The sequence below is a fragment of the Onychomys torridus genome, chromosome 21 (assembly GCF_903995425.1).
Source record: "Onychomys torridus chromosome 21, mOncTor1.1, whole genome shotgun sequence".
In the NCBI taxonomy this organism is placed as follows: domain Eukaryota; kingdom Metazoa; phylum Chordata; class Mammalia; order Rodentia; family Cricetidae; genus Onychomys; species Onychomys torridus.
This window is the reverse complement of record NC_050463.1, coordinates 25768581-25793767: the sequence shown is the minus strand read 5'-3', so window position 1 is coordinate 25793767 and position 25187 is coordinate 25768581. Positions and strand designations below refer to the sequence as shown.

Here is a 25187-nt window from a genome sequence, read left to right as displayed (position 1 = left end):
CATTGGAGCTTTTTATGAAGAGTAAGCAGAGCTGTGTACAGTCATGGAGGTCATGGAGTCGAGAACGGCATGGGTAAGTGAGCAATAGGCACCACTCTGTGTTGCTGGAGGAAGGGGGCATGTGGTAGACAAGAGTCTGAAGATGTGTGTTGGAATTAGTCAAAATAGGCTTTGTGCTCCATGCCAAGGATGTGAATTGCCAGATGTTGGACTTTTTATAGGCCATTGTTTGCTGCTAAAATTACCTTAAGAAGCATGGGGCTGTTCTCCAAATGCCTCTGTCAATGAGTGTGAACTACACAGAAGTACCTCTTTAGGAAGCTCAAACACGGGGACACTTGAGGGACAGCTGAGGGCTTTTAGGGAATTTTGATGAGGAGACGAAACAAAATGTTAGATCCTTCCCCAGGATGGTTTTCCCTTAACCAAGATATATTACTTTCAGGCAGCAGAACATTTGATAATTGATAGTCTTTGGGGCTAGATAAACATGGAGCTAACATGTTTTACTGGACATTGAATTACAGTGATGGCTGATCCATAGTTCACCTTACTTAAGACATACTTTGAAACTTAGTAGTTTTCAAGATTCAGCTGGTCTCTTAGTAGGAAGCTACTTCTTAAAATTATGACGTCTATAGCTTTATAATTCTGTGGCACTATCATCCGCAAATCTGTAGTAATGCATAATTTCAACAGTGTTGCCAGAATCTGAAACTTAAGAGGAAAGTCTAAAGCGACCTTCTGAATTATCCTTTCCACTGCCCTTGTAGTCATTAAAATTTCGGAGCCTAGAGAGCTAAATGCGTAAGGGTCTTCGCAGGAACCAGTGTCAGAGCCAAGGTTGTGGTCACCCGGGCCAGGGCCCTGTCTGCTACGTCACCTCATCTGTCTTAGTCTCTTTGTCCATGTGCACTTTAGGGCAATTCTTAGTTTAGACAGAGTCGGAAGTGCTCTAGAGTGTTTTCTGTCCTCTCTCCTGGTTTTATGTTTGTTTGTTAGTTAAATCCTTGCTCCTATAATCAAGACTTACCTCTCCTAAGCCTCCTTATTATTCTTCACCAGCATTCTGCAGTCAGAAAGGAAATGAATCTTCCCATGTATTTCCCATACTATCTCCACATACTTGTTACATGACTTAGGTCTGAATGATGGATACTATAAACCCTTTTCCTGACCTCACAAGGCATTAGTACCTGGCTCAATTTGGCACACATAATAGATAACCAGTATGTGCTTGAAGAATATGTGATGGGAATAAAGAAAGAAGGAGTCCTTTTATGTTTGTTCTTCATTTCTGGCCCTCCTGTTAGTGAAATTGCCAAAACATCTGATGAAAAATACAGAGGTAGAACCTTATATTTATTAATCAATATATAATAAAGCGATCTAGTTAAATGTATTGCTCATTTTCAATGACTCCGTCACGGAGACACAATAGGAACCTATGTTCTTGTTCATTACATATTTAGAGCTTGGTGTCCCTTTTTATCTTGAGTAAATATTCATGGGGGTATTTTAGTATTACCATTGTTTAAGGGACTCTGGTTTTGTCTCACTGTAGTGTATAATGACAGACACCTAACGTAAGTTTCATTTTGTGCAAATGTCTGCAAAGCAAAATTTTATAGCACAAGTCCTTTCTACTGATAACCACAAACATGACCTTCCTGCTTTGCACTGATTACAGCCCAAGAAAAAGAGGGAGAGGGAAGCGCCCACTTCTGGAACACAGGCTTTAAGCCCAGAGCAGAGAGACTGAGCAGAACGGCATGCCTGATAACAGCCAGCAGAGAGCTGGGGCTGTGCAGAGCAGCATTTGGACCTTACACTGGAGTTTCTAGGCTGGCATGGAAAGAGATACCAGTATTGGCTATTTGCATCTTACCGTAGCCACAGGGATATGTGAACAGCTGAAGAATTAATTCGATCTATATTCCCAGAAGCCTCTCGTCTGCCAACAGAATTCCATTACAGTGAGCTTCCGAGTGTGTACTGTGAGTTTGTTTCTTGCTTTTAAATAATCTGCTCCAGCATATTTCTGGTAAGTGGACTGCTCCATAATGGGGTGGTGCAGCTATCTCTTAGTTCAGAGGAAACTCTATTAACCTGAGCAGGGACAACATAGGAAAGGTGAGGCTCTGAGTGTACATTTGTAACCTCAACCTTCAGGAAGGCAGATTTAAGATTAGCACAGCCCTCTCTCCAGTAAGTTTTGTCAGACCTGAAATGTCCTATTTCCATAAGGAAGAATACTTTGATGAGCAGAGAAGCCCGGATTAGTCAAACTAACAGGTTCAAAAAAAAAAAAAAAATTCTTGGAGCATCCCATCGTTCAGGGGCCTCCCAAACTTCTTGTATGGGGCCCTGCCACATCCCTCTGCTTGGCTCTTCCTCTCTACTCTCAGCATATGGAAGACTTTGTATTTCAAATCTTGTGTATCAAACATAGAGGAAGGCCGTAAGGGACACCATCCAGAGATACTATGGAGCAGAAAGGCAGTCCAGGAGGAAATAAATAGGGGGCAGTGTTTTTACAATACCAACACATGTTCTGTGTTAAAGAAGGAAGCCACTTGTATTCTGCAAAGTTGCCCGCTGAACTAAGACTACAAGAGCTGTTGAGGAAAAATCAGGGCGAGGGGATGTCGCTATAGAGCCATGTGCTTAGAGGATAAATGTAGACTATATGAACCTGAGTGAAGATGTAGATACAGGGTAAGATGCCCGTGGCTCGGTCCTGGATACCTGGCACTGTATCCAAGTCAGAAGTCATTATGCTCCCTTCGGAACTTGGAGCCTGAAGGTAGGTGGTCATTGAAGATGGAGTCCCGTTTTGTCGGAATTAGACGTATTTCTTTCTTTTTAAAATACATGCCAAAGTTTCTTCCGCTTTTTTATTTTTGCTGGCAACCTTTCTAGGTTGCTTAATGTAGCAGAAATTTTAGCCAGTAGGGGAACCCCCCCACCCCCTTTTTCCTACTAAATGAAGAGATATAAACTAGATGACCTGCTAGCATCTTCATCTGTTGTTGATACTTTTTACTCTGATGGTTTAAAGAGAGAGAGGTCCCAAATAACCTGCTTCTGGTTTGTTTTGTTTTTATAACATTACTATCCTAGAAAAAATGATCTCGTGAACAAGTATGGCTTTTCTTTTTTAAGGTGGACATTTGTTACTTACAGATCCCATGTTACTGTAATCGCATTAGAGAAGCTTATTAGTCCTGTTCTTCTTGCTGTGATATAATGCCAGGACCAAAGCATCTCACAGCAGAGTTTCTTTGGCCTTATGGTTTCACAGGGAGAGTCCCTAAGGGGTGTGAGGCATGGCCACAGGCAGCCAGAGCAGGCAGCTGAGAGATCCCATAGTCCACTGCAAACATGATGCAGAGAAAAAGAAGTAGGGAAGCAGGGCAGCTTTTAAACTCTCAGAGCCTGGCCCCCAGCGACACCCTTCCTTCATCAAGGCCACGCCTCTGTGTCACCTTCCTAAACAGTGCCAACCAACTAGGAACCAAGAACTTGAATCTCAAGAACTGAGTGAGCCTCAGGGCAGGGCGGGGGGGGGGGGGGCAGGGGAGGCATTTTGCTTTCAAACTCCCCAGGAAGCATTTTTCTGGTGCAGTGATGACCTGGAGAGGTATGCCTTGTTCCCTAGTGTTTCTGAGTCTGGGATGGCCTTCTGTCTTGGCTCCAAAACCAGCAGGGCAAGGGCATGCATCAGAGCAGCAGTTCTTAAAGTGTGCCTGCAGATTTCTAAAGTCCCCAAGACCGGTTCAAATGGCATGCAGGAACACAACTGTCTCTATATGCTAAATTTGTATTTGTCTTTACCCACTCAGAGTCCATTTGATGACGGGGTGGGGGGGGGACGGGACAAAGCCAAGTAAAAGACGTCTTAGTCTAAAGAGATAGTGCTGAACTTCCAGTGAGCCTTGCTTTTCACCACCCTGCACAGTGAATGATGCAACAGTTAAATAACATTTAAAAAAAAAAAAATCCCCCTAAGGAGGCTCTTAACTGGAAGTAAGGCTGTTAATTGTACTAATTTTCAAACTCTCATCTCACTAATTCTGTGGGACGGTCTGAGATGTGCCTGAGAAGTCTTTCTGTGGCACTCCGCCATGTGGATATCTGGAGGGAAAAAAAAATATGGCGTTTCCAGACGAAATCTGGGTGGAGGTGTCCTGTTGGCAGTTGGATGTACTCATGTCCCTGGACAGACTTGGAAATGTGGCGCTTTGAATTTGTACCCAACATTAGGTTTCTCGTCTATTCAGGAAAAGGAATTAGCTTCCTGATTCGTTAACCTTGTAGATACCAACTTTAAAATACATGTGCAGTAGTATCTGTTGACCCTTCTGTCTAGGAGACTACGTCTAGTCACATGTAGAATGCTAGGGAAAAAATGTACTTGTTATAAAATAAGGAGCAGTACCCTGATGGTGAGTACTTTTGTTCTGAGCAGCTCAAAGAGAATCCAGAAACTACATCAAAAAACCAGATGCTCTGTTGGGTAGACATCTGCAAAGAGAATTCACCAAGTACTGTGTAGTAGTACTATAGGTAGACCACCCTGTTCCTGCTGTCTAAAATGCTCTGAAATTCTAGGTGTTCTGAGCACCAATACAGCACAAAGTCTATTCAGATATTTTACTTAAAAAAAAAAAAAAAAAAAAAAAAAAAAACCTGAAATTTGAAATATTTTTGGTTTCGAAGATGAGGATAAGAAAGATTCAGCCTGCACTGGGTTCAGATTGTCTCAGACTTGATTAGCTTTGTGATGTAATCAAATTTCGTTAAATTTTGCTTTCAATCCCTGTTGATTTTCATTTAAGTTGTTTCAAAGTATAATGTTCTGTAATAGAAAACTGTAAAAGCATTTTGTCTTAGAAGCATGCTGTTCTTGATCCTCTAAGACAACCGTTGCTAAGGGAGCTGCTTGCTAAAAAGAAAAACAACGTATTGATTAGGTGGGGCCAGAGAACAGAATGGTTTTCCTTTCCGCAAAGTTGGGAAACACATCGATCCTGTTTTTGGCTTCAGAGAGCCTCTTCCAGGCTCATGGAATGGGTGCTGGTGACATTCCCAGGTGACAGCAGCTTTAACCGTGGAACTGTTGGTGCAGCCTGTGCCGCACCAAGACACTTTGGCTGAGAAACAGAGCAATAAAGAGCCAGGATGGGGAGGGTGTAGGGCGGGTGGGGGGGTTGGGGGGGGGATCGTGAATGGCTGTTGCCTTTCAGTACTGATTCCGAATTCAGGGCAGTTGGTCTTCCTGAGTGAGGACAGGGAGCTGCATCTGGGAGTCCAAACGGCTTGGCTCTGAAAATGGGTTTCTGGGAAGAATGATAATGCCCACCAGGTGTTAAGTGGTCGCTGTCTGAGAGCTGGACTGAGAAGGAGACCAATGGCAGATGATTCCTAGTCAGAAACTACCAGTGGGCAAGCATTAGTTTAAAATATGGGCCCCACTCAGTGCCTTTATGACAAGCTTTTAAAATAAGATCTGCTTAAAAGTGTTTCTTTTATATATCATCTTGAAATATGCTTTTCTTATGACATTATGTACCTGATTTTTTGTTTTGTTTTGGTTTTTCAAGATAGGGTTTCTCTGTGTAGCTTTGTGCCTTTCCTGGAATGCACTTGGTAGCCCAGGCTGGCCTCGAACTCACAGAGATCCGCCTGCCTCTGCCTCCCAAGTGCTGGGATTAAAGGCGTGCGCCACCACTGCCCGACAAAGTCTTGTCCAATCAGTTCTCTATCCCCCCCCCCCCAGCTGAGGACCGAACCCAGGGCCTTGTGCTTGCTACGCAAGCATTCTACCACTGAGCTAAATCCCCAACCCTGTGTACCTGTTTTATAATAAATATTTTTTGTTGGCTATACATACATACATACATATCTATCTGTACTATGTGTCGAGGTTAAGGAAATTTAATGTTTGTATTCTCCTGTTGCTGCCAGTTAGGGCTCTGGCCCATTGGAGATGTTTAACTTAGATAGAACCTCGAGCTAAGTGAGAAACCCTGTGCAAATGGTTGCAGATAGATGGAAGCTGGAACAGTTCCTTCTCCCGGGCACCGGGGACAGTTCTAGGGTTGCAGTGAGAATGTCAGTGCATGAGGAGCATAGAGCTGTGAAGGGGATCACTGAAAGAGGGGTCTCGAGATCGGTACAAACTATATCATGAAGAATGTTACAGTCAACAGCGAAGTCTGGAGTTTGGTGTCAGGCAAGAGAGAGCCGCTGAATGCTTTTTAAGGAAGACTCTTCAAGGCTTTTCAAGGAAGACAGCAGGTGTGGGGAATGAGGCGGAAGGACAAGGGAATAGTGGTAAGAAGACAGTAGAGGACAGGGTGGGAGCACTGCACCCCCCCCTCTGGGGGGGCGGGGAGTTGTGTGGTATAATGGAAGCATGGGATTTTTTGGGAGGGGGGCGTGGCAAGAATGATTGTGGAAGAAGTAACTTAATTTGGAAATGCTGTGCATATTTATTAAATTAGCAATTGAGATTTCCTTTCATTAGAAAAGAGAAAGAAGGGAGACATATGGATGGTCTTTTGAGCGAGCGGTTCAAGTATTTTATGAGTTACTTAGAAGCTTTGAAATTCTTAGGTTTAAACTGTCTCTGCATTGCAGGTTTGAATATGCAGTCACAGAAAGTCCTTTGCAAATTCCGCTGAACCTGTACCTAGACTGTGCTACACAGAGATGAGAAAGCGTTGAGGTGCCATCCCATGTCATAATTGAGGACAGATGATGCTTTTTCTGTCTTGAGTTGCTTGGGGTATTTGAAGTGATTTTGGTGAGCATGAAGCATGTCTTTGTATGTGTATTATTTATGTGCCATTTCTGAGGACCTAAGGCAGGCCTACTAAGAGAATAGATCTTAAAACAGATAGATCACTTGGGAATCTGCCTAAACTTTGAAACCAAAAGATAATCAGAACTGAGGCGTTGATTACATACATGAACCTCATCTAAAATCAACACAGATTTCTCTCCTCTACCATCTCAGAGAACCGCCCCAAGCTCCGCAGGTTGTGATTTTTTTTCTCAAGATTCCTTGGCAAAAAAAAAAAAAATTATTTCAGTGAGAGAGAGTAATCTTGTCTAGTATGTGCATTGAGTGACGACACCAGACTTTTAAGTGTTAGCTCTGTGGAAACCATAGCTATTTGTTTGCACTGTCTTCTGTGAAAATATAACTCCCCCATCCCTAGAAATGTGATGGATCCATGTCAGGGTCACACAGTTGCTAGGTAAGCACTCTGCCATGGAGCCACACACCTCAGCTGGAAAGTACTGTCTTAAGATGGCATGTACCCATTAGTGTGAACAGCAGGTGTTAAGTGTTCTCTCAAATCCAAGCACTTTGAAAGATTCTTTCTGGATACCGTTATCAGAAACATGTTTGCCATCCAGCAGTCAGCCCCAGCTTGGGTAGGATAGGGTCTTGTAAAGATAACGTGAAGCGGGGAGACTCTACAGTTGTCCGTAGAGAAGTACTGTGGTTTTCTGTACCAAGGTATTTGAACTAAGAGGAACCTACTCAGAGTTTCTCATGTTTGTTGCAGTTTTCTGAACTGGGTCCCAGAAAAAACAGCTGGCTTTAAAGCTTTTAATTATTACTTACTTTAATTATGTGTACTACTATGGGTATGTATGAGGGCAGATACTGTTGGAGGCCAGGAGATGGTATCAGAGCTCCTAGAAATAGAATTGCAGGAGATTGTTGTCTACTCATTGTGGGTGCTGGGAATTGAACCCAGGTCCTCTGCAAAAGCATCACTTGCTCATAACCATTGAGCCATTTCTCCAGCCCCAAGACTAGCTCTAGAACCTACTTTATTACCATCTCTTCCATCCCAGGGCAAGCACCTGAATTGGTCCCATCTTCTGAATGTCATGATTTCCGTCTCTCACTGGGTTGTAGCTCTTTATGTTGTGGTCATCATCAGCTTTGTTGGAGGTAGTGTTGGGTGCCAGCAGTGGGTCCCAAAATATGTTGCAGGTGATCTCCTTCATTGGATCTCTGTGGGAGCCTGTGGGAGTCCAGCTCTGACCTGCTTCCACCTTATGAAGGGTTCTTGGGTGGAGGAGAGAGGAGTGAGGAAATAATAGACAGAAAGATGGGCCTAGATCATGAGAAGAAAGACACAGAATAGCTTCGGGAGGGCCCAGGTCAATACCCAGCAGCCCCCTTGTTTAGCCAACAGGGCTTTTTATAATGTGTCAAAGGGAGAGGCAAAAGACCTCCCCTTGCTAGATCAAAGCACACCGTACACCCAAGAACGGAACCTTCCAAACACCTAGTAAACACTCCAGTGACCAAATCATCTTTTTATGCAGCCTTGCTGGGTAAAGCAAGCTCAGATTCTCTGACCTTGAGTGAAGTCTCAATAGGAAGCCTCTGTGGGTCTCCACAGACTTCATTCCTTTCTCTCAATGGCATCTGGTGTTTGATGTTTATTAGCTGCCTTGGTGTATTATGTTCTACAGTAAGAAAAAAGTTAACCTAAGTTTTCTTTGGATATTGGCAAATGTAACTCATATATATTCCTAGTGAACGTGAAAGTTGAAGAAGCTTTATTTCAAAATTAAAAAATGTGTGTGTGTGTTTGTGTGCGTTGCACACCTATGCATATGGAACAGAGGACAACCTTGGATGTCATTCCTCGGACACCATCCACCCTTTTTTTATCTGGGAAATGGTCTGTGGAACTCACCCATTCAGCTAGGCTGATTGGCCAGCAACTCCCCAGGATCCTTCTGTCACTTTCTCCTCAGCACTGGGATTACAAAATGGCAACACCCTTGGCTTTCATGGGTCCTCCCATGTGTGCGGCATGCACTCTACTGACCGAACTATCTTCCCAGCCTTGCTCCCCCAATTCAATACTTTTACTTGGCATGTGGCACACGGGAGTTGGGGATGTTGGTCATAAATGTTTGTGTATGTGACTATTTAATTTCTACACGTGTGGCTATATACCAGGCTTCCCAGTGACCAAGAGGAGGTTGTGTTGTATTTACACGAACAATTTCAGTCCAGACTGCCTTCTACAAGTGAAGGCCTCGCAGTCGGATGCTCGTCTTGACATCCCAGTGTGTGTTTGATCTCAAGGCCTTTGAAGAAAGCATGTGAGCAAACCATTCTCTGGGTAATTGTTTTACAGATGAGGACTGGGATGATGACCAGCTGCTTGGTTTTGAACCATGCAATGAAAATCTCATCTCGGGCTGCAATATCATCAACGGGAAGTGTGAATGTGACACCATCCGAACCTGCAACAATCCCTTTGAGTTTCCAAGGAAGGATATGTGCCTTTCAGCTTTAAAAAGGATTGAAGGTAAGCGTGGGGTTTTCCTTAACGGTCCGTTTGTGAACCTCAACATTGTGTAACTCACTTCAGTGATAGCGTCTGAGCCTACACAGGCAAGGACAACCTTACAGAGTTCTGAGATTCGTGGAGTGTCTCAGGGACTGAGGTGGTGTGTGTGTGTGTGTGTGTGTGTGTGTGTGTGTGTGTGTGTGTGTGTGTGTTTCCCAGAAGTGTGGGATGGTATGCTGTCATCTTATGAGCGGGGTACCTTATGCCAGCTGGCCTAGGTCACCTCTGCATAATGGATGATTTCATGAGTGGTGTGCTTGGGGTCGGCATCTGTTGTCACCAGGCCCATTCTGCTTGATTGACCCTAGCGTGGTGCTCTGCCAATTAGAGAGATGGTTCATCTGGCAGAAAGGAAGTGTGCCTTTACGTGGAAAGCTAAGGCTAACTTTGCCAGGAGCCATGATCGGGCAGGTATGAATGGATTGTGAGACATTTCACCTCTGGAGAGAAGTCAGAAATTACATTAAAGAAAATTACGCTAATATGGCCCAGACATTCTTGTCTGTTTGTAATACAGCCTAGAAAAAAAAAGCCATTGGTAATTTGAAAATATATTTGTAAACACAAAGATCCCAAGAGAAGTACCCAGAGCTTAGTACTAGAGTTCACAACAAAAATTAAGAGGAGGGAGGCCTGGATGCCAGCTCTGCCTGACAGGCACTGAGTTTTCCCTCAGCCCAAGGTTCTTCTTCGTGGGGTAATGAGAAAAAAGTGTTAAGAGGAGACGGTCTTAAATTCGCCTTTTTCCTTTAGAATGTTACCATTCTCAGAATGACAAAACAGGCAGTTTGGAATAACAAGGATTTCAGCCTCCAAAATTCAAGCCCCTGGGGCCATAGAGCAGGACTGACGCTTCTGGAATGTATTACATTTACAATGTATTGGATTTATTAAACTGCTGTAAATAATAAGGCATTTATAATAACCTATAAAATAATACTGCTCTTTGTATTTACCAGAACTACTTAATCATTGAGAGACTGTAGAGGAAAATAATAGAAATGAAATAGGAATTATTATTAATAGTAGTATTTTGTGGTACAGGTAATTGAACCCAGGCAGGGTCTCATGCGTGCTGGGCAAGGGCTTTACTACGAATTCTCTTTTTTGTATACTTATTTATTCTCTCATACATCACATCCTGACCACAGCTTACCCTCTCTCCTCCCCTCTCTGTACTCCCCTACCTCTCCTCTCCCCCAGATCCATTGCTCTTCAATTTCCCTTCTAAAAAGAGCAGGTCTCCAAGGGATATCAACCGAACACCGCATAACAAGTTACAATAAGACTAGGCAAATATCCTCATGTTAAGGCTGGATGAGGTAACCCAGTAGGAAGAAAAGAGTCCCAAGAGCAAGCAAAGGAGTCAGAGACACCCCCACTTCCACTGTTCTTATGTACCCACAAGAACAGCAAGCTACACAACCATCACATATCTGAAGAGGACCTACGTCAGACCTCACAAGGTCCACTCTTGTTGCTCCAGTCTCTGTGAGCCCCTGTGAGCCCTGCTCAGTTGATGCTGTGGGCTCCCTTTTCTCCCTCCCCAGCCTGACATAAAGTTTTATCACTACAGAGAGTAGTCCATAACATTCACCCCAGTCCATAAGTTGGTACCTTGTTAATTGGAATTTTCACGTATAGGTAAGTTTACAAGGTTAACCATCATGTAAACACCTAGGGTTTTAGGTGATTTGGTTACATGACTTATTTAAATAATAGGCTGATTTATCCATTTTATTTTTTTTAAAAATCAGGTTATCTGAAATAATGTGGCAGGTTAGAACCATCACTTCCTGCCGTTCTTACAGTTATGAAACTGCTTTTTTGCAGTAATTCCCAGTGTCCTGCAGTGGCTGTCCCGCAGCCACGTTGCACTCACTTAACTAACACCCTGTTCCTGGACATGGCCTCTTCAAAGCCCTCTAGGTTGTTTGAGACGTAGCAGTTTCAATAAGAACGTTTGGTCACCAGATCTGCCGTTCATGTACAACTAGGACAATGCCATATGTAATGAATTAGGCATGTGTTCATGACCTGTGTAATGACCTTGAAAAAGTGATTCTACAATGGCTATTTGTGACATCTGTCTTCCCTTACATTGAGATCATCCCCATAGTAGTTACTGTATCCAGTTAAATTCCTCCACTTTAAAAAAAAATTAGCTAATTTTGTCAGAAGGCCTTCATCTAATCCAAAGCTAGAATTGACTGAGGTTATTGAAGGCTAGATGCTTTGTTATTCAAAATAAGACATTCGGTAATATTTGAGATCATTTCAAGAACTCTGGATTAGGGGATTTCCCTTTTCTGAGGAGTAATTCACAGGGGAAAAAAATCCCTCCTTATTGTTCAACACGTAAACCTTAAAGATGATCTTGTACTTATGTATAATGAAGTCATTAATTGTGATGGAAGCTTGATTGTTGGAATACTATAGATATCTTACGGTCAAGAACCAACGACCTAGAATTAATAGCTTAAGATGTGATAGAGTGTACCAGGCTTTTTCTTTTGGGCCACCAACCAGCTCCCAAAACATGACACGGAGACTTCTTATTATAAATGTTCGGCCTAGCTTAGGCTCATTTCTGGCTAGCTCTTTTAACTTAAATTAACCTGTTTCTCTTTGTCTACCTTTGGCCTTGGGGCTCTCTGTCTTTTCTTTCTATATAAGTTATAGTCACTACGTCTCATGTCTGACTGGCCGACAGCTGCCTGGCTTCTTGCCCTGGGCATATCCCTTATCCTCTTTTTCTTCTCTTGTTCTCCTTTTTTTTTTAGCCTAGATTTTTCCTCCTATTTATCCTCTCTGCCCGCCAGCCCCGCCTGTCCTTTCTCTGCCTAACTATTGGCCATTCAGCTCTTTATTAGACTACTCAGGTACCTTAGGCAGACAAGGTGAAGCAAATACAACACATTTTTTCATAATTAAACAAATGCAGCACAAACAAATGTAACACATCTTTACATCATTAACCAAGGCAGCAGAAGCAAATGTAACACACCTTCACATAGTTAAAGTAATATTCCACAGCATAAACAAATCTAGCACACCTTTGCCTAGTTAAAATAACATTCCACAACAAAGGAGGGTGGATTTCAGAACCCAGAACCACCTGAACTAAAGAATGCCATTTTGGAATTTGTGTGCTTTACACTAGGAAAATTGGCCAATAAGAGCAAGGTTTTATGTTGGTAGCTAATAGGAGACAAAGATGAGGGGACCAAAGAATTACTCCAGGAATAGGATCCCTGGATCACATCTGAGCTGCAAAGGACCTCAGGGACAATATGACAGCTAACAATAAAGAATGGTCAGGAGGAGGTCCTGAGAAGTCTTGCAGATAGAACGCAATAAGGCCGCATTGTGATATACTCTGAATGCACACACTCCAAGTGAACAAGGTCTGTTTTCTACATAGGGGAAGGAAGCACCCTTGGGAGAAGACCTCTTAAAAGAGAGGAATGACCCCATGAGGAGGTGGTAGGGAAACATCCTAGTTCACACTGCTTGGCTAAAGAGCGATCTATGAAATGTATTCTTGAGTAGGCTTCCTAGTCACACATTACATGGGCTTCTAGAACAGTATAGGTTATGCAGCCCATTTGGCGTCGCACAGTGAACATTTTGGAAAAGGAGGCAGAGACATGGAGCTTTAGAAATCACTCCTTGGTTTTTAGCCGCAAGTACTTGGGAGTCATGTGAAATGGTGTGTACCCTTTTGCTGATTGAAGAAAGGCGGGCAGTGGACATACGGCGTTTAATATCCCTGTCTTGTACTGAGCGGACAAATAAACTGTGGAAGGAGGTTTAGTGGAGGAACTTGGAATTGAGTTGAACTCTGAGAAATGCATTGAGTATTTCTTCAGAAGTGAGAGTGTAAAAGCAACCTTGAACAGAAAAGATGATATTGATGGCAGTCCTTGGAACTGGTTGAATGGGCAGGCTTTGTTGGCAGGTGTGAATGGATAAAGAAGGGGAAAACTCTCAGATTTGGGAGGGTACTTGTAAGAATAAATGATCAGTGGGTGAGGGTCAAGATAGATTTTAGGGTGCTGATACATAGGTTATACACAGGGGTCGTTGACGAAGTGTAGCATACAATGAGAAAAGCTCCATGGAAGATCGGTTGAGAAGTACCTCTAGAGTTTGCTTTGCTGTGTTTGGGGTATCCATGGAGAGTCCAGGGAAGATGTGTGTGATGGATCTAAAACTCAGGTGGTGGCTGGGAGATCTGAAGTGGACGTCAGGGTGACGAGAATGTGGTATCCTCCATGACTTTGGGGTACATCAGTGATATGAGTACATGGAGCATTTTTTTTTTTTTTAAGAAGACTGATGTAATGGGAATGGACATAATAGAGGAGAAAGAATGATAGCCCACCGGAAGTGATATAAAAGGACCTGTCCGGTGAAAAATGGTGCCCGGAGGGAATGAGTCCTAGTCATCGCTGCTCTTAAAAAAAAAAAAAAAAAATCACTGATTGTTAAGTGATTGCTCGGCTTGGTGGCTTTGTTTCGCTTTCCTTAAAGTTTGTAGGACTGTCTGCATTAGAGCCGGGCAGCCCCCAGACCCAGAAGGGGCGCCGGTTCAAAGCAGAAATCCTGAGATAAGGAAATGACTGGGCAGGGAGTATAGGATTATGGTCCTAGACGATCGATCGGGACCCAGAAGAGCCCTCCCCTCCTCTGGCATTCACAGCTGCCCCTCCAGGGGCCTGTTCCCTTTCCTTACGTCTGCTGCCTAGCTCCCAAGTCTTCCTCCCTATGCCTGGTCATGCCGAGTGGGTGCCAAGAGTGTCCATGCCGCTGGCTGCACCCCCTGACTCCCCAGATCCACTCTGCTGTACCACCAGTGAAGGACTGCTTCTGGATGGCTTTGTGTCTGCAGGAGCATCCACCAGATCATGCAGGGGAAGTCTGAGTTTCATTTTTTAACAAAAGGTGTGTTATAAGAGCCCTTAAGACAGACTCCCGTTTATACAGAGTTTCCTATCTGTGTTTATTTTCCTGCTGCCACTGAAGGCGAATGAAGTTCGGTTTTTATGTTGTGTGGTCCTGTTCTCTGGAGCCAACACGATTGTGACAGAGTCGGACACCTTCTCTTCTGGTTTTGTTTGCCTGTTGGTTTTTACTTTGTTCTGTTTTGGTTTTTTCTTTTGGAGTTTTAAGGATGTCAGAGCATTGACTTTTAACTAAAGTACGATTTCAGTTCCGTCTGAGGAAATGAGGTTGTCGCTTTCTAACTCATTTTTAGTTTGTTTGGGTTTGTTGTTGTTGTTGTTGTTGTGTGGGTTTTTTGCTGTGTTCTTTCACCTCCTTCCCCTGCAGGGTCAGGTGCCAAGGTTAGATTTTATTTCTGATGGTTATCTTTCTCCCAGTCTCTTGAGGGCAGTACAAGCCGTGCTCTCTCTGTGCCTCTCTCTGGGCGCCATTTGTTAACGTTTGTCGCCAAACAAAAATTAACGAGTATTTTGAAAGCAGCATTGTACTGTGTACTTTCCTAGAGCTTTCTCAAAGAGTTTTTTTGAATGTGCCTATGAGGTAGAAGTTGGGGGTGGGTACTCACAGAAAACACCCACAGAAAAATGAGGTAACACAGTGCAGTGCATAGCGTTAATTTTGATCCCTCAGGTGAGGCAGTGCAAGGAATTCCCACCTGTTTCTCTTGCCCCTGGGACCACCTGATGGAGCTGCTTCCAGTTGCAATAGGAAGGCTACTGTCCTGTCACAGGAGCACAGGGAAGGTAGAAGAAGCCCTGCTCTTCTCCCCTGCACGTCCCCTCCTGGGCTGCATCCATAGGGAGGAGGGTCTGGTGTCTCTGGTTTCCTCGGAGCTCTTGATTGACCAGGGCTCACCTACAGCAGGGGACTGTGCTTGGCCAACAAGCCCAGCAGAAAGGGCTCCTGCTGGCTTTCCCCACATTGAGTAGGAGAGCCTGTTTACACAGATCTACTTCCCTCCCCAGAGAGACAGATTTGTGATGCTGCCCCAAGAGAACCTTGCCTCTTTAATCACTGGACCAACTCTGAGCAACTTACTGCCTCATTTTTCCAAATAAAGCCTAGGCTTCAAATTGCTTTACTTTAAATACCGATGCACAGTGGTCTCGCCCTGCAATTAAAGATTTCTTCCAAGTAAGCGCTAAAAGAAATGGAAATGCAACAAGGGCACTATACTGGTTGTTCCCATTGTTAATGGGCTGCAAGATGGTTCAGTGGGTAAGGATGCTGGCTGCCAACCTTGATCTGAGTTTCAGCCTCAGAACCTATGTGATGGAAGGAGAGAACTGACCTCCTGCAAGTTGTCTACACACATACACACACACACACACACACACACACACACACACACACACACATACACACACGCACGCACGCACGCACACACGCACATACACACACATGCACATACAATAAGTAAATGGAGAAAATTTTTATCACCACCACCTACTATTCATGTTAGTATGTATAGGATTACATACTAAAGGATAAAATAAACCCTGAAGTTAGATTCTGGAGGAACTGAGCTGTGTGTACTAGAGGTAACCTTTCATGTAACTTTCCTGTCTGATCCTCACAGAGCAAAACCTCATGTCTTTGGATTTTCGTGTGGATTACACGGACATATCCTACATGGTATTAAACATCAGTGCCCCCCAAATATTGTCTAATGTATTACTGACTATTAGAAACAATAACATTGTGGTTATTAGCTCACAGGGCATAGAAATAGTTGTACGTGACTGCTGGTTATTCAAGAACTTGACTTAGCACAGTTAAACTTACAAGGCTCTTCTAACAACTCATGACTATTATTCTATTCACAAGATGATAGGGATGGGCTGCTTCCTATATCTGATGAGGTTTATGGCATCTAGGAGACACTCAGCCTTTTCAGACTGCTGCAGATATATTCATTGACAATGCAATATATATATATATACATATATATATATACACACGCATATATAAGCTTATATATATGTATGTATGTATGTATGCATGTATTTATGTATGTTTTCTTCTGTTTCCCCCCAAAAGGATAAACTCAACACATGTGTTTATCCAGACACTAATGCCAGCTGCATTTCAGGTATCTTACTGTCTCAGCTTTAGGACTTTGGTATTTATAGATTCCTAATTGCTAAGCCAGGTTCTTCATTAAAATTATTAAAACTAGATTCTATTTTTCTTCAGCTAATTAGACCTGAAAGCCATACTGGGCTATGCTTATGAATGTATTGCTTTAACTCGTAGAAATTGACTTAAATTTTAATTTTAAAGGAACCCACTTAATATTGCTTATCAGCTTTGGAACTGCTGGCTGTTCCCGTGGCCAAGTGAAAAGCACATTATCCTCACCTTCCAGATGGCAGCAAGGACCTCATTACCATCAGGGTCCCGGATGGCTCTCCCTTTGGCTACTCAGATGCCATTTATAAATACTTACTCTGCTTATTTAAGACAATAAGGCCATTATGCAACTTTAAATCTGTATCACTGCTTCTTTTTTGTAAAGACAATCATGAATGGCTAATACAGTATGCTGTTCTTTAAAGACTATACAAACTTTATTATAAAGAACTTGCAAATGAGACATCACAAAGTAACATCAACAAGACTGCACATCTGTAGAGCCCAGTGAACTTCTGTCCAGTTAGAATCACTCTGCTTATTCATTTGGGGAAAATAAATGCTTATATATGAAGAGGGTGTGTGTGTGTGTGTGTGTGTGTGTGTAAAGATGTGTGTGTAAAGATGTGTGTATATCTTCAGCTGACTTTAACCTCTATTTCATTTTTAATTCCAACAGTGTGATAGGGGAAAGAAAACAGTCAAAATAAATTTTTGAAATGGTAGACTTCTTAACTTAGGTTGATGCGTAAATCAGTACTTTAAAACTGTCTGTGATAGGTACAGATTTTTTGGGGAAGAATTATTGTTAAAAACATGCTTGTATTCTTTGCTATTTTGATGTTCTGATAAGTGATACAAGCAGAATAGAAAGGGCTGCCAAAAGGCGGAAACCAGTGTCAAGTATCTGGGAAATAAAAACAGGAAGCTGGGGAACTTGGCCTCAGACCAGTTGGAGGAAGCAGTTGCTTGAATTGTACCTCTGCGCCTTAGCTGTGGGGTGTTCTCCAGTGACCTGCCTTCTGGGGTTGTGGATTCTTGTGCCCCTCCAGGAAATACGAGAAAGTCCTGGCTAAATATGTCATATCTGTTGCTCAGAGAAGCATGGGTGGGTAAGGGAAAGAGGAAAATTTTGTTCTGCCACACCGGGAGTACAGGAAGGAGTTAGTGTAAAATGAGTTTCTATGTTTACGTCAGAACAGCGCTTTCCCGGTGCGTTCTATAGGTGAGTGATCTGAGGTCCTGTGCCATTCATGGATTCTTTTTCTGTTTTAACCTTTTTAAGAACAGATCCAACTCTACGCTTCCAAGCCACCTCTTCTGTCCTAAGATGTGCTCAGTTCAACCAAACACATGCCTATCCTTTTTTTCATCTCCGACCTCAGGTTCATGCTGCTCCAGACATGGCGGAGAGCAGCTTTTGCTACATGTGGATATGTTTTATTTAACAGTGTACGCAATGCAGAGTTTTTAAAAATGCTTCAGCTATCATTGCTAAAAGGATAAAAAGGCATCCTGGCCTCTTTAGCTAGGGAAATAATGTTCTTTGAGAACCAGGTTTAAACTGGGCATTTCCACCGACAGGGACTGTTGACCAGATGTGTGCTAACGCCTGACTTCCGCAGGTTGCAGCTTTCTCTCTTAGGTAGTCTCCTTGTGTTTGTGGTTTCTGACTTGGCTGGAGGTGACCTCTCAGGTATTCCCAGGGCTCAGCATGTGCTCTGTCACACACAGAGCTGCCAAGTGGCTGCCTGGCCCAGCTGTGTCCAGCTGAACCAATCCTGGCCCACACAAAAGGGTTTTCCTGATAGGAGCAAAGGATATGAAATTGCAGCCCTCGGAGCGACCACACAGACAGCTGAGTGACCAGCACTCACTGAGGTTCTCAGGAGAGTAGGTGTCTCCCTGCGGTGCCTGTGGCTGCCCAGAGCTGGGTCTGCCCAGAGCTGGGTCATCTGTCTCCATCAACCAGAGGGTGTGAACCACCACGGGTTTTTTGTGTCCTTCAAACCTCATTAACCACTGTGATTAGTATTCCCAGGCCATTATCAGGGACTGTGGACACTTCACTCAAGCTAGACAACTTATATTTGCTCTTTTTACTTGAGAGACGGGAGCGGGGCAGTGGGGACAGGGACACAGTCCTTGGAAGCAAGTTCAAGCCTGAGTTTGGGAGCACAGTGACTTTAAGCAAGAATCTGTCTTCAGTCAAAAAACTGGTTATTGCAAATATCCCTATGGTCTGTCAGTGTAGGTAAGGGTTCTTTGGTAGACTTGTTTTATGCTTTTCCAGGTTTGCCAATATTATATATCTTGCATTTTATATTAATATAACTATTTTATATTACTATAATAATATATATTATTATATATTATATATTAGTATCTTGGTTAAGAGGTCATCTGAGTGGATAAGGCTCCTTTGAGTATAGCAGAGTTTCGTTTTTCTTAAAGAATGAAAATGGAAAAGAAAATCTTTCTCAATGAAAGGGCACAGGGTTGAATGCATACAACTCGACCCAAGCACACATCGGTGCGAAGCTAGCTTCTTCCACATGCAGCCAAAAGTCAGGTGGATCAATCTTATGTGAATTTAAAAAAAAGGGGGGGGGGGGGGAGGGTTGCTACATTTGTCCTTCTCCTGTATGATCGTCCCATTCTGTTCTTTCAGGTTTTTGCAGCTTCAGAACCCCAGCCTCATGTTTCCCTCTTCATACATTTTCTTACAAGCCAGGGAAATGTTCACCCAGGCTGTAGCATGGACAAGATAGCCTTACACAAGTGTAGTGGTAGTTCGGGGAGACAGACACTCATGCACCAAAAACAACAACAACAACAACAGAAATCCATTGAACTGAATTTTAATTGCTTTAAAAGCCCTTCTGTGACTCATTGATGTGCTATGTTTACCTCTAGTACTGATGCCTCTGTCCTCTTTGTGAAATGTCGAACTTTCCTAAGAAAGTCATTTCAGAGTTTATTAAAATTCAACCTTTGGTTCTAAAAATGTTTAGAAATGTCCTAAGACAGTCTGGTTCCGTCCCTAGTACACATTGACCTCTGCTAAGCATACAGTAGCCTGGGGCACTCGGATAATTTCTTTGGAAGTGTGCAAGGCTCTTCTTTCGATGGTGTAGAGGCGTTAAGACAAGTCCAGAGGACTCACTTGGGTTGCCCGTGCCTCCCAAGTCCTGGACATTCTCTTTTACAGGGCGCCTTCCTGCTTTTGATTCATGACCCCTGTTGCTAAGTGTTTTTTGCATCAGGAGGAAATGACAGTAATAAGTGGTGACTGTAAAGCTGGGGAAGGGAAGGCATTAACCCAAGATGAATGTTTGTGTGGTTTTTCAGGAGCTGGAATGTTCCCCTGAATCAAGGATGTATTCTTTGTTTCTGGCTGACAACTTCCTAGTTTTCTGAGGGGTAGGGAAACTTCATTCTTTTCTCTGTCCCTGGAAGTCTTTCATATTTTTTATTATTTTTTTTTTTGTGTGTGTGGGGGGGGGGGTGGTTTTTTGTTGTTATTAATTTCCCAAAAAGCAAGTATGGTGTTTTCTGCTTATCACAGGCCCTTCTTTTCCTGTTCCAATAACAAGGGAACAATACAAGAATTTAATAATGTTTCAAGATTGACACCGCCTTCTCTTAATGTACCCATTTATTTGTCTGAAGATAAAAAGCGGGTTTATGAAATAGGGAAAAGCTGTTTGTTGGTCATATGAACCAGTAAAATCACCGATGTTACGTTGTTTGTGTGTTTGGTGTGTTCTTCTTCCTTTCATCGAGTTTAGAAAACAATGGGTTTTAGTTCTCTCTTAAAAATGTGGAGTTGTACTGTTGAAAGTGCAGAAAATTAAAAAGCTGTCAAGAACACTGGTTGAGGCTGCTGGAAAGGCAGGTCTGGGTGTCTGGAAGAGGCCCCAGTCCTATTTATGTATTTATAGTATATTAAAGATTGTTGTTTACTCTTCACAAGCTTTGTCTGAAGAAAAGCAAGTACAGTCTGCCTTGAAGAGCATTTTAAAAATGCCAACAGTGTGTGTCTTCGCAGCAGTCGATGTGAGAAGGCACTACTGACTGTGTTGGTGAAGTTTGCAGGGTGTGTAGATGTTCAGATGATTCCTGCAAGTGCACTTGAAACCTGGTGGTCGTCCTAGGCGCTTTGACCTCAGGGGACCTTGCACCCTTCTCTGGGGTGTGAAACGGAATCTCTGGTCCTCGGTTGTGTCTGATTCGGGTCCAGGTAACCAGTCAGGTTTTTAAACTGCCTGAACACATCGAACATGACATTTACGGGGATGTTTATCTCTGCTGGAATTGAAGAGAGGGTAAGACTTACACACTCCCAGTGCCCGTTGGCGCTCTGCTTGCTAATCAAACTGGAATCTTCTAAATGCCTGCCTGTAGAGAACCAGCTTGTCTCTGGACGTCCAGAATGCTGCAGATGAAATTATGCTGCAGTCTAGTTCTATACCTTAGTGTGCCGTGGAACTCAAAAATGTTATCTGCAAATTCCTTGGTGTCTCTCTGCCTGGGTCCGTGTCTGCTAAATGCTCCTGGGAGTCCTTTGACTACATTAGGGATTAAACATTGTGTGTAAGGACAAATGTATATCTGTGACTGATGGGTCATACTTAGAAATCAGTGTGGCCATCTCATTAGCTCTACCTTGTGTGTGTGTGTGTGTGTGTGTGTGTGTGTGTGTGTGTGTGTGTGCACATCCACATAGGTGGTGTTAAATATCCAAAGCTGGTAATGGTGCTATAGTCCCTGATTACAAATTTCCTATATGCTCAGCTCTTCTTTGATGATCATGGATTCCCTGCTAACCTCTGCCATACACACATTCCAGCCATTCTTTTTATGAGCTGGTATGATATTCATACACTTGGTAAACATCTGAGGGAGAAAGAACAAGCTATAACTCTTCGAATAAATATTATTCAAACTCCTTCCACTTTCATTTCCCTTATCACTAGGACAACCACACCCAGGTTGGCTCTGAAACTATGTGGTCTATCTGCTTCCCACATGCCAGCAAAGCTGGCCCTTATTGAGTAGCGAAGGAAACACAACAGATAAAGTTGAATGCTGTCTTCCCTCTGTTGACATTTCTAGAGGGACAAGTCAGAAAGTTTGTCTCCTCTGCATAGACAAGAAGTGCCATGGGTCATGATCAGATGGCAGACCCATCGGTAACCGTGATGACTCCCAGCAGAATTATTTAGAACATTCCAGAATTCTGGTAAACAGAAGAAGAATGACCATTAACTTCCAAACTGTTGGCTTCATTTTTTCCTTATATGGAGAGGAAAAGTGAGGACAAAGGTAAAGCCAGTGTAGGATGTTGGGTCTCCCAAGTCTCAGAGTCAAGGCCATTCCAGTGCTCTCTCTGTCAGTGGTTCTCAACCTGTGGGTCATGACCCCTTCCGGGGTTGGGGGGTTGAATAACCCTTTTATTGAGGCTACTAAGACCACCGGAAAACACAGCTATTTATAGGACACTTCATAACAGCAGCAAAGTTACAGTTAGGAAGAGGCAATGAAAAAAATTTTAAGGTTGGGGGTCAGCACAGCATGAGGAACCATATGAAAGGGTCTCAGCATTAGGAGGATTGAGAAGCACTGCTCTAAGAGAAAGTTTGTCTTAGAGAGGCCCCCATGTTTGGCAGTTCTTTTGGTGGGAGCACTTTGCTGTATTATATGGCTCTGAGGTCTCCACCAGAGTTGAATCTGCAGTTATATCACTGCTCAGTTCAGAGGGATTTTTAACAAAATCCTGCACTAACTTCAGTGTTTTCATGCATCTGTGCCATCAAGTTCCTTAGTAACCATCCCAGCAAGATTCCTTTGCCATCCCCCCTCAAAAGTTCCTTCTGTTTTAAATATGTTTCTGAAAACTTAGGTACAGGTCGTATCAGCCAGTGGGGTGACCCACTCGATGACTGTCTGTTTAAAGTAATGGTTGATTTCCTTGTATTTCCTATAGCAGAGATACCATTTTTTTTGTATTACCAGGAAACACATTTCACTTCCATATTCATCTTAGGTGAAGCGGTTCCTATGTAGAGAAATAAAATCAATACAGTTCGTGTTATTTACTATGATCTGAAGCATCAAAACTAAGAGAATGTCCCCCAGAGTGTTATAAATCACAACCCATGGGCACACCAAGGCCTGAGAAGATAGTAAAATGTGAAATGGGCACACAAATGACTTCCTTCACTCACTCACTACGACTTTGAAGGGACCTGGGCAATCAGTAAAAAGCACTAGGAATTTAAAATAAGCCGTGCTTGAAAGCAATACCAGGGTTTCCCTTAAATGCTGCTGAATAAATTCTACTCTTGTTAAATGTGTATCGCCAGCATGCCTAATAAAATCAGAGGATGACGAAAATATCTACTTAAGGCTTCAGAACCTTGAAGCCCCTTAATGCGCCTTTGACCTTCAGCTAAAGGACATGGTCACAGAGCAGAGGAAATGCCTTAAATTCTAGCATCTGGGTTTGTTTCTTTATACTTTCTTGGCACAGTTACAGCAGTAGGGCTTTTCTTTCTTTTTTTTTTTTCCACAGTACAGTCAACACAGGTTTTGTTTTGTTTTTTTCAAACAAGTAGGAAAAGACAGTCACGAGGCCAACAGCGATGAGTGGCAGGGTCTGATAGAATGGCTTTGTTGTTTCAAGGAAGCCTAGAACCCTAAAGCAAGCAAACAGAAGGCCACACAAATACAAATGTCATATAAAATGGGATACCTAGCATGTGTGCATAAATACGCTTCCGGTCTCCAGTGTGTGATAGAGTGAATGCTGTCATATGTTGGACCTGTTGAATCTTTTATCAACTGTGCTCGGCTTATTCCATCTCATGTGGTTTTTGGATCCTCCCATGGATTTCCAGCTGTTTGAAGATTATTTCTTTAAGGTTTTTTTTTCCCCCTGTAGTTGAGAAAATAGCTTGCTTTAATTGAAGTCCTTATAAAGCGTGCGTATTCTGACGAAGTCCTTCCTTTCAGCTCGCCTAGTATTTCATCCGGTCTGTCATTTAGCTGTAGTAAAAGGTCGCCTAAATTCCCGAGAATGAAATGGTGAGATCTCATTTTCTTTCCATTAGTAAAATTTTCATATCAGAACAGAAAATTGGAAGTATGTTCAGATTTGTCATGATTTCCCAGCTTTACCTCTAATGCATTTGGGTGTGTGTGAAATTTCCTTCAGACTTTGACATAACACACCACCTTTGAAGTAGATGGGTTTTTGTGGGACCTTGATTTGGCAGAACATCTTCGTACTTGTGATGCCCGGAACTGTTTTGTCACTTTGTGTCGTTCTGACGTGGAGGACTTAGGGGGAAGTTATGTAGGTCTGAATGCTTATGAGCAAAATTTCAAGCCGTTCTTGAAAGTAGCCTTCCAAGTTGTTTTCCAAAGGGAACCGATTCACAAAAGTTTTCGTCTGAAGTCATAGTCCCCAGTGTGTTCGTCCGTCCCTCCGTCCATCCATCCATCCATCCATCCATCCATCCATCCATCCACTTACTCACTCAACAGTTGTTGCACACCTACGGTGCACCACACAGTTCAAAATGAACAAGACAGACAAGGGAATGGTCTGCCCTCTCTTGTAGTTGCACAGAGCCTAAGCAGAACCCTCCAGTTGAAGTTGGCTTACAGGGTGCTGAGACTGAGATCGGATAGTTAGAGAAGGCTCTCTCTGCAGAGGTGGTATTGAAGTCAGACTGGGAGGAGAAGGGAGCTAGCTGTGCTACAACCTAGAGAAGGAGATGGAGAGTCAGCTCTGCCATGAAGAACAACACTTCTGCTCTTGGCGGAGGACCCGACGGTAGTCCCAGGCACCCGCGCTGGGTAGCTCACAACTGCCTGTAACTCCAGCGCCCAGGGTCTCGGGCACCTGTGTTTAAGTACCCATGCCCTCACACAGACACACACACACATATACAAATAATCAAAAGTAAATATTAAAAAAAAACAAATAAATAAACAACAGGCACAAAACCAAAACTTAGGCCGGGTGTGGTGGTCCAGGTCTTTAATCCCAGCGCTCGGGGAGGCTGAGGCAAGTGGAGCTCTTTGAGTTCGAGACCAGCCTGGTCTACATAGCAAGTTCCAGGCCAACCAAGGCTACATAGTGAGACCCTGTCTCAAAAACACAAAACAGAGCCAAAATAAAACTTGATAATAAGAACAACAATAATATTTAAAAAAAATAAGTAAATAACAAGCCTTGGGAGAAAAGTGCTAGGTAGGAGGAGCCCGTGTTAAGTGACCCTATTGTGGGGAAAGTTTCCCTGTCCTGGGAGCTGGAAGGGTTGGTGTGGCTGGTATGTTGAGGGCTGGGAAGGTGGTAGGAGAGGTAAGGAAGGACTCAGTTACACATAAAGTTTCAGTTTTTCCCTCAATGCACTAGGAATCTTTGACAGTGCACTAAGCTTCAGCAGAGATAGTAGGGAGTGCTGTATGTAAGAACCACTCTGCTCCCTCTGGGGGGGGGGGGGGATGGATTTTACCTGGAGGCTGCAGGGCTATTAGGGGAATTCCTTTTGACACTGAAGGAGAATTCTGTCAACCAGACCAGGGTGTCAACAGAGGAGGTAGAGAGAAGAGTGTGGAATCCCTGTCCTCTGG

General features: G+C 43.2%; 1 protein-coding gene across 3 annotated transcripts in view; it reads left to right on the top strand.

Moving 5' to 3' along the window:
- Crim1 (cysteine rich transmembrane BMP regulator 1) overlaps positions 1-25187 on the top strand; it is a 176925-nt gene that overhangs the window by 30608 nt on the left and 121130 nt on the right. For all 3 annotated transcript variants that reach the window (XM_036171027.1, XM_036171026.1, XM_036171025.1), the window contains exon 2: positions 9186-9359. In XM_036171027.1, the coding sequence (XP_036026920.1) occupies positions 9186-9359 (174 nt within the window). The remainder of the gene's footprint in view (positions 1-9185; positions 9360-25187) is intronic.